General features: G+C 37.6%; 1 protein-coding gene across 1 annotated transcript in view; it reads right to left on the bottom strand.

The window, feature by feature from the left end:
* Positions 1 to 425: 425 nt before the first annotated feature.
* gpc1b (glypican 1b) overlaps positions 426 to 10,332 on the bottom strand; it is a 76,671-nt gene continuing 66,764 nt past the window's right edge. Inside the window, exons 4-9 of the mRNA XM_047806410.1 lie at positions 9,233 to 9,398; positions 8,988 to 9,118; positions 8,611 to 8,724; positions 8,340 to 8,470; positions 7,660 to 7,835; positions 426 to 3,726 (exon numbers count right to left, since the gene is read on the bottom strand). Of these exons, the coding sequence (XP_047662366.1) occupies positions 3,518 to 3,726; positions 7,660 to 7,835; positions 8,340 to 8,470; positions 8,611 to 8,724; positions 8,988 to 9,118; positions 9,233 to 9,398 (927 nt within the window). The 3' untranslated portion in view covers positions 426 to 3,517. The remainder of the gene's footprint in view (positions 3,727 to 7,659; positions 7,836 to 8,339; positions 8,471 to 8,610; positions 8,725 to 8,987; positions 9,119 to 9,232; positions 9,399 to 10,332) is intronic.

Raw genomic sequence — 10,332 nt, 5'->3', positions numbered from 1 at the left:
TATGTTGAGGCCAAAAAAATTGGAATTTGTGTTCATTTTGTTGACCCAGTGTTCAGCATTGAAATTGTCATGTCACACATTTCACATTGGTGTTAATATCTTGCATAAAATTATACACTCAGAAAAAATATATAAATATCTCAATTTCTGCTTAAAGTCACACCGGCAGAGTTAAAAACATCTCACTGTTAAAGCCAACAGTGTCCTGACCAATTTTATATCAGACTTGTGGTGATAAAATAATTCATTTGTTTCTACTGATTGAAAATGTCCCATAAGTCGATTTCCATTCTGCCGGTAAAAACGAAACGACAAAAGAATTAAATCTAGTAGTAATTCTTAGTTTTTTGTTTGTCCTAAGAAAACTTACACACTACAGAAAGTGAAACTATAGAAAGTGACAAAATGAGTTTGACACAGACATCTTTAAAATTGTATGATGTATATAATTGACAAGTATTCCTTTTTTCCAGGAACATAAAACAGCAAGTTGACAAATTTGCATCAAATGTATTTTTTTTTTTTTGACACTTCATCCATGAACACAGACTCTCTATTGGTGTTTATTGAAAAAAGAAAAAAAAAAGAAAAAAACAAGTAGAGAAATGGAATCACAAAAACAATAAAGCATACAGTATATCAGAACATCTTATAGATATTTGCATTTTTTTTTTCTAGTTTTAATTTCACTTCACTGATGTCAGCCATATTTAACAATACAAGGTGCTATTTAGGGCCCAAGTTGTTAAAACAGGCGTTCACAGACTAGTGAACTGAATCGGCTGAACCCTTTACTGGACTTCACTGTTCTTAATACATGACATGCAATAACGTAATCCTGTTTTTTTGTAAAAAGTGTATACATTTTCCTGTGCCCAGTATCCATGGCATCATTCTGCCACGCGTGCCAGTGTGTGCTACTGTCTCCCTCAGTCCTCGTTGATAATGTGAAGTACCCCAGAAGATACTCGTCCCAGTTATTTTATCATTTTAGTGGTTTACAGGCTGAATATGTACAGTGTTCTGGTACAAATATCATGTATAAATGAGGGTTAGCACTGAAACGTGATTAGAAATTCACTGTTCTGCATATGACTGCTTTTAACCAACAGCTTTCTCAAATTTTGGATCCTATTATCCACAATGCTATCTGATAAAATCCTGTCTTTGCTTCTATCCCATTTTTTTTTTTCTATCGGAGGGTTTTGTTAATACATACTTTTCAACATCTGTGTCCAATCAATCAGCTGCTTTATCAATGATGCTCTGCTACAGATCGTCAATCAAGTCGTGTTGCAGCTGCAATGTTACGAGTCAACATGTATGTCACAAAAAGTGCAATATTATGTCAGGAAAGGAACGGAGCAACTGAAATGAAAGCTACACAGAGTTACTATACAGAGTTGTGCAAATAAATGTACTTTTTTTTGTTTGTTTGTTTTGTTTATATTTATTTTTCCTTTACTCATTTTACCTTTCATTCATTTCGGAATGTGTCAGGGCTAGGACAAGAGATGACTGGTGGAGAGGAAAAGGGATGTCCCAGCATGCAGTGGTTCTGAACACTCTGTCAACGACAAGCTGCAGTAACTGCGGTGTGCACAAGCTGAACGCAATCACATCCACTGCTTGGTTTGTAGTGATGTCATCACCCTGCGCCATTATTACTTGTTCCCAGGACAGGGGTGTTCTGTCACATGCACTGAAAGATGAGCATTCAAATGTATACATTCTCTCACACATACACACACACACATCCTAGGGCCATCATGTCCACATGCCCACACTGTCAAATTCTCACACACACTCACAAACACCCAGATCCATCTTAACTATAGTGACCGTTGAAACTTGCCTGTGCAGTTATTATTTTTCTTTAATTCGGTTTGTGATCATTTTGAACAAATTTCCTTATATTATTTTCAGCGTAGTAGCTTAATGCCACTGCAGCACTGTTATTAAGGCTGTCGTACATGCATTGTGCTGTGCTGCATGTTCCTATACTCTTTTTTTTTCAGAGTTTCATCTGACTTCTCACTTGCTCCAGCATGAAAGTAAAAACTTCCTGCTTCTATGACTATTTTGTTGCATCCTATGGGATCCCAGGCCTGACACACACCTCTAGTACTGAGGTGCGTATATTACGGGCAAAATAAAACACACATACACACACACACACACACACACACACACACACACACACACACACACACACACACACACACACAAACACACACACAAACACACACACGCATAGTGCTCCTGCTACCTGTTTAGAACAGATTCAAATACACAGTTCATTCCAAATAATGAATTCATATTTGGTTACATCCCTAACACACGCATCTGAATATCTATCACCTAGACAAACAAACTTTTCTCTCTCTCACACACACATACACACAAACACACACACACACACACACACACACACACACACACACACACACACACACACACACACACACACACACACACACACACACACATTTCTACCTGTCCACAAACATTTCACCATCTAAACTGCTCAACCTCCTTCTCAACACTTACGTTTTGTCTACAGAGTGCCATTGGTAGACTTCCATGATCGTTAAGGATCACTAACGTTGCAGTGCGAGCATCACATAAACACTGTCAACATTTTCAAACAGATTGTTGTCTAACTGAAGTACACAACAGGGCAGTGTTTTTAAAAAAAAAATACAAAAAAAAAAAGCTCAGCGATAATGGGGAAATTTGATAAGATCAAAACGCTATCATACAGCTTTACATACGGCTTCTGCGAACTGATCAATCTTCTCAAAAATATTGTCTTCTTTTTTATTCTGCTGGTGTGTGAGCTTCAAAGCCAAAATATTGCTCTTTGCATTGCTTTTTTTCATAACTGTGGTAAATATAGGTGTTTTATGCAAGCCTGAGCCGTAAAGTTGCAATTTTAAACCGAAAAAGAATAATAACAATGATTACGAAAAGCGTGAGAAAATAGAAATGGTTGCCTGTGAGAAAAATGGTGTTAATATAAAATATTGCAGGACCATGTTTAAATATTGTAGTCTAAAATCTAAACCTTTCTGTTTTTGATAAACATGTGATTCGACCTATTTGTTGATTTCCTGACATTTCAGGATTAGAGGGGATAGTAATTCGGTAATAAATAAATTATCTAAAATTTTTAAAGGCGGACGAATAAGATACTTCCGCAACTTTTATAGCACAGACTTTGAAATATATAATTAATTCCATACCTAGAGAATCATTTATCGTTTATCATTTTTTAAATTGAGCAATATTTCCCTCACACCAGAGAATTTCTAGGAGTGCAGGTATTCAAAACAGACATAAAGACCAGAAATGAAAGAAGTGTGTAGTGACAAAGAAGACCATTCATTTTGCACATTTTGCTATTGTTGTAAGATTCATATGCTTGTTATGTTATTATTTTTGGCAACGTATCTGTCCCCACCCCTCCTCAGTCCATTCCCATCCCATACTGAGTCCTGATTGGCTGAAACAACAATTATCGCCTAAGCAGCACTGTGGCCAACGAGAGCAGGTAAACGGCGGTGCAAGGGAGGATCCGTCTTCCGTCACCTTTCACCTCGTTCTTGTTCACAGAAGCGTTGGAATAGACTCTCGGTCTGCGTGTGCTGCGAACCATAATTTGCTGGTTGTGGACACACTGATCATCGTTGCACATTCCACTTCCGGAGCCACTGATGTCATCACCTAGGGTAAAAAAGTAAATAAATATATTGTAAAATGTGCTGAAAAAGGAATATGTGGCCAGTCAAAGATAAGACAATAGTTTATAGTTTACTAAAAGTTGATTTTACTGCCTATGCCAAAATTAAAACGTTTTTTATTTACTAGATTAAATGATAGCATGAATTAGCCTTAATGTACTGTATACCAAATACATAGGGAAATCTCACAAGGATGGTAGAACTGAGAGGTATTATACCTTTATACCTGTAGTATTACATATACACAATTAAAACATGCATGGTGGAATAGTGCAGTGGTAATGTGATAAAAAAAAAGGGGGATTATGTTAATGTTACTCAGTCAATCATATGGAACAGATGTACGTATGTGACTTATTTAACTTCAATGAGAGTTTTTTCAGTGTAGCATCAAGAAGTCTGTCTTTACTACACATTACATCCAAAGAAATGTTCAAATTAAAATCAGAATTATAACAGATCGATGTTGGTGTTCTTTCGGCTGCTCCCTGTTTGGGGTCGCCACGGTGGATCAGCTGGTCTAAATATTTGATTTGGCACAGGTTTTACACAGGATGCCCTTCCTGACACGTTTGCTCCCATTTTATCCAGGCTTAAGACCAGTACTGAGAGTTAACATTGCGGTGGCTGGATTAGCTCCCTGCCAGGCAATCGAACACGGGCACGGGATCCAGCTTGCTGGACCACCAGGAGGTTAATTATGACAAACCAATAGTGATTTAAAAGATTAGGCTCTTTTGATCAGGGAAATATAGAACATTTACATTTACATTTAAAGCATTTGGCAGACGCCCTTATCCAGAGCGATGTACACAGGACCATCAAAGCTGAGTTTCCATGCAGTAACCAGCTTCTCACACTTTCTTCTTGCAATATCCCTGCATAACGATCTGATCTCCCTTTCAGTCACAGCTCGTAACCTTGGGGTGACATGCTCATGGCAGTCCCTGTTCTACAACATTAGAAAGATTCAGCCATTTATGTCCACATGGGTTTCTCAGGTGCTTGTTCAGTCTCGGTCAGTGCTGAACGCAATTCGTCCTCGGGAAATGATCCAGCTGCATGACTTGTTTTCAACCTGCCCAAGTTCTCCACACCACCCCACTGCTGCGATTCCTCCACTGGCTTCCGATAGCTACATGTATCAGATTTAAAAAACTGATGCTGGCCTACAAAGCCACAAATGGACCAGCTCCCTCTTACCTCAAAAAGCCCTCATCACTCCTCGCACTGCACCTCACACCCTCAGAGCTACTAGCACTGCTCGACTGGTCCCACCATCTGTCAGGGTAAGAGGTAAGGATTCTACAAGACTCTTTTCTATTCTGGCACCGAGGTAGTGGAATGAACTTCCCCTAGGGGTCTGGACAACTGAATCAGTTGCTATTTTCAAATGACGGTTGAAGACCTACTTATTCATAAAAATCACAGGCTGGTCATCTGAAATCCTGCCCCCCCCCCCCCCCCTTACGCACTGACACACATTAAAACACCAACTCCTTCCTTCATTAGGATTTACATCTACAGCATTTACTGTAGCAGATGCCATTATCCAGTACAATATACAAATATGATCTCTGAACACACTGATACTGGTTTACTGATTATGAAATAAACACAAGGAAAATATCATTTACATTCATAGCATTATCCTGAGCGACTTAGATTTTTTCTCTCAATTATTTTCTACAACTGAACAGGACTTTTACTTTAGGGTTAAGGGCTTGCCGCTTCAGCTCCCCTATGCTCAAGAACTGAGCTGTGGTAGACTGGTGGTCCTGGGATTTGAACTCACAACCTTCAGATCAACTCTGTAGGGAGGTAATACAATCGAAGGAGCACACAGCATTTCATTTTGTTACTTCAGCTCAGCCTTTAACACTGTTAACATTTCCAAGCTTGCTGCCCTTGGCATGAGCGCCTCCATCTGTAATTTAACCCCCATTGTTTTGTATCCTGTTTCATGGGGATTGTTAAAGTAGGTATGGGTTTACCACCATCTAGATGAAACGTTGGAAAATTGCACCCGTTTAATAACCAGAAGTAGGTAGCTGAGCACATGGTCGCTCAGACTTCGCCTGGATCCCTGACAATCCTTGTTATTAAAAGGGTTTAAAAGAGCAATAGATTTTAAGTTTCTGTTATACATAACTTATACTGAAGTAATTATATTTAGGCTGATAAGATTCTAACCTATCCATTAAAAATCACACAAACACCATTAAAGATGTGCAATGTTACTATTTTAATGCGAGAATTTATTATAGTATTCTATACATTTGGTGTTTTTTTTTGTTCGGAAGCTTTATGTAGTCAAGAGCCTACTGAAGAAGGTTATTCTAACCCCTAGGAATTATTCTAGAGATGCATCTTTATGATACAATTAAAACTGGAGGGCATTTAATCACATCTTTCCTTGCTGTCAATCTTTGTTAAAAAAAAAAAAAAAGCAAGCGGAGGGAGGACAGCATATCCAGAATTTCTCGCTAACAGACTGCAGTCTTTTAGGTTTGACAGTCACATGTCCTCCACCCTTGTACTGAGCACTCTCCTCTACTCTCTGTTCACCCATAACCATGCTCCCGTTGATGCCTCGAACTCCATAATCAAGTTGGCAGAGGACACCACTGTGCTAAGCCTGATCAGCAATGATGATGAAATGGCCTATAGAGAGGATATCAAGCACCTGGCATGCGATGTGCTGACAACAACCTGTCTCTCAACTCCCAGAAAATCAAACAGTGTGGTGTGGATTATCGACAAACCAAAAGGAGCTACACGACTATCTAGATCAATTACAAAGACGTTATCAAAGACGTTATCTATGCAGGGTGAAAGGCATGATCAAGGTCATGTCTCACTCCACCTGTTCACTTTTCTTCCTTCTGGGAAGTGCTTCAGGAGCCTCTGATGCTATTTCAGCAGTCCAAGGAAAAGCTTGTTCCACCCAAACATCTTAAACTCCTCCCATTGATGCTGATTTCCAATACACTTCATTTACACATCATGCCATTAGTTCGTTCTACTGAAAATAATACTGCTTGCCATTTTTTTGTTGATGAAATGCTTTGTGGAACATTCTAAATGGTTCACAGGAGCAAATGTGTTATGGTTGAGAAACAGGGTTGAGTAAATGTTCCAGGGTACAACGAAAAATGTCATTTTCTATAGTCCACAGAACAACAGAAGGCTCACGCATTAGATGTACAAGTAGGAGATAAATGGATTCACATATGGCATCACGTATGGTAAAATTGATTCACACATTTCATAAGAATGTGTTCATATTCTCAAAATATTACGATTTCTGAAGCTTATGTTTCAAGGTAAATTGTAGTTATTGTGAGTTGGGTGGGAAAAGTGCTGTTTCCCAAGAGTAAATTTAAAGAGAAGGTTTGATTAATGTTTCAAGGTCACTGTGAAGGACAGGTTAGTGATGTACATTTTGCAGAGTCCAAGGATAATTCTGAAAGAGCTGGAGAGATAGAGACAGGCACATAACATGGACACTACACAAAGTGGGCCTCCATGGGAGAGCGGCAAGAAGAAATCCCTCCAAAATACACACCGAACACTCAGCAAACATGTGCAGAAAGGATCTCTGGTCTGAGACTCAAATAAACATCTTTTTAAATTCATACAAAGTATGAATATTTACCTGATACTTAGAACACCAAACTAACAAAGCATGGTTTTGGTACAGTAGCCTCATCAGCAGTACTAGATCTAACATATTCTAGCGACCTGAGTAAATATTGTAGGTTATTGAACTCCAACATTATGTTGCATTATGTATTATTAGGATGTATTATAAGTTTTTGTTATCCTGTTACACCAGTTACCAAATCAAACCACCATAAAGTACTTAATCCCCAATACTTAGGTTTGAACTGAACATGTGTGCACTCATACTCACTGGCATCCTGGAAGTCCACATCGTTGCCATTGATGGCGTTTTTCATTCGGCTTGTCATGATTTTAAGTTGCATAATCTGTTGTCGTATTATCATGTCTGGTTTAGTGATGTCAATCTCCACCTCAGGGTTGTTGATCTGGTTGGCCAGTCCATCTCCAATTATCTCAGGGAGATACCTAAATCATATAACACTGTCAGCTTATGGTATTCTGTCTTTTATGTTCTGTTAGAAATGAATGTGCTATTTCTTTTCAGTCCTTCTCGCCAGGATTTTATAAATTAATGCAAAAAAAAAATAAAAAAATCATGCAAACCCTAATCCATGGTATTTAGAGGTAATTGAAAATGCTCTAAATTAGTGCAGATTTTATGCAGTTTTGGGACAAGTTGTCATCGTAACACGTATTCATCCAATTCACGTGTCGAACATAACTACAGCCATCATTGAAAGCAATTACATATGAGTCTTCACTGTGCTTGAAATTTCACCGTCTCAAGTAATTTCCCAAACAAAAAAGCAAAAAATATTGAAAATAAATAAATAAATAAAAATCAAGAATGGTCAAGAATTTCTGGATGCACCAATCACAAAAAAAAAAAATCCTAGAAGAACTAAGTTTTTTAGAGCAATACAACAACAAAAAGAACCAAACTTTCATGCTATGCTTGTGAGAATGTACCTATCTATGGCCATTCCATTCCAGCATTTGTTCTCATCGCTGCCTTTTGCCTCTCGGTCCACACAGAGTTTAGTGGGCAACTGAATCCAGTACTGCATCATGTTCCTGATTTTGCGGGATATATCTGCTAACTGAAAAACATAGAACAAGTAAGAAAGAAAGTGATAAATTAAATCAGATGTACTGTAGTGCCTCTACTAGTCTTTCTAGCTTGATACATGCATAATATTTTATATACGTATATATTGCTGTATCTTGGTTTAACCCTTACCAGTTTTTCAACACTTGTTCCTGAAGTGCTGCTCACGTCTGCAAAGCTTTCAACTCTCTTATTTGGCTCATAGGGGATGGGGTTCTCCGGAGGAACACCACAAGCCTGAAACACCTAACACAAAAAACACACAAAGCAGGATGTCTTTCAGACATTTGCAAAGCTACCAATAATATTTCAAAATTATGAAACATATTAATAGATTCATAGCAATATAACTACTGTATATTATATAATTTTATATACTTATTCATTTATTTGGTCAGAAACAGTGTGATAGTGGTTAAAAATAACCAAAAAACAAATCCCTATATTAATATTAAATGAAAGGATTAATGGAAATTATTATTTTGTGTATCACTTAGTAGGACTTATACCTTGTTGTTGAAAGTGTTCAGGTTGTCCTGCATGTAAATGATGGCATCAGCAATGCGTTTAGGCAGAGACATTATGGCTGCATCCACACTGTAGGGTCTGCTCAACCGATCAGCCACCATTACCATAGCATCTAAACACAAACACACAAACAGCTGCTACTCCACAAATATCCTGTCACCTTAACTACTCATGTAAGTTTATATATGAGTTTGTTTCTTTAACTTGTGAACAAATTTCCACCCACCTGCAAGGTTTTTCCACTCTGTGTCCAGGTCTGCCTGATTGGCGAGACAGCCTTTCATCACATTTCTGCAGTATGGGACACATGGTTTAGCCCAGGCCAAATCTTTACATTGAGGACAATAGGTCTGCTTCATCAGGGCATGTACACACTCTACACTGAGAGGAACCTGAGAGAGAGAGAGAGAGAGAGAGAGAGAGAGAGAGAGAGAGAGAGAGAGAGAGAGAGAGAGAGAGAGAGAGAGAGAGAGAGAATCTTGATTCATTTGTTCATGGTAAATTGAGCATTGCTGAATTAACACAAATAATGGTTATTTCTGCAACAGTCACAATTTAGTAGTATAACGTATAATTTGCTGCATAATTTCGTTTTAAGCCACATTTATTTATTTATTTATTTATTTAATCCCTGCACTCACATAGATGGAGCAATGAAACAGCTGGTGTTTTAATTTAATACACATATAAAACCTTCACATTTTATATTTGAAACTTGTCTATATATAGCAAAATCTTTATAACCTTTATAACTAACAGGTGTTTCAACACAAAAGAAAACAGATACATTGCATTTATAGTAAATTGTCAGTCTGGCAAAATTTGCATAATTTTGCTCGAACACCTTGAGTTTAGAAAGAGTTTAATAGAAATAACAACAATAAATAAAACACACAACTTCACTCTCTACCAGGTTATATCACACCACCCTGGATTAATTTGTATAAGTGCAGGATAAAGAGAAATATTCTGTTTATACCACAGTGATTTGCCACAGGTTATAATGCGTCATTCATTAATAAATGACACATCACTCCTGTTAAGGATTATACTTATGATTAAATGTACACAAGTTACCACTTATGTTACACCAGTAATAATCAGTCACTGATCAGTTAACTCCTTTTCTCTTCCCAGTCTGCCACTCTCTCTCTCTCTCTATATATATATATATATATATGAGCTGTTACTATAAAATGACTAACCTATTAGTAGAAGAATAATAAAATTAATATCAACCTATTAATCAATTGCAATATAATTCATAATACATGTATTTCATGTTAAAGCCAGAATTACTGTCCGAGCCGTGCTGTTATACTAAAA

The sequence above is a fragment of the Tachysurus fulvidraco genome, chromosome 22 (genome assembly GCF_022655615.1).
Source record: "Tachysurus fulvidraco isolate hzauxx_2018 chromosome 22, HZAU_PFXX_2.0, whole genome shotgun sequence".
Taxonomy (NCBI): Eukaryota; Metazoa; Chordata; class Actinopteri; order Siluriformes; family Bagridae; genus Tachysurus; species Tachysurus fulvidraco.
This window is presented reverse-complemented; position numbering and strand designations above follow the sequence as displayed.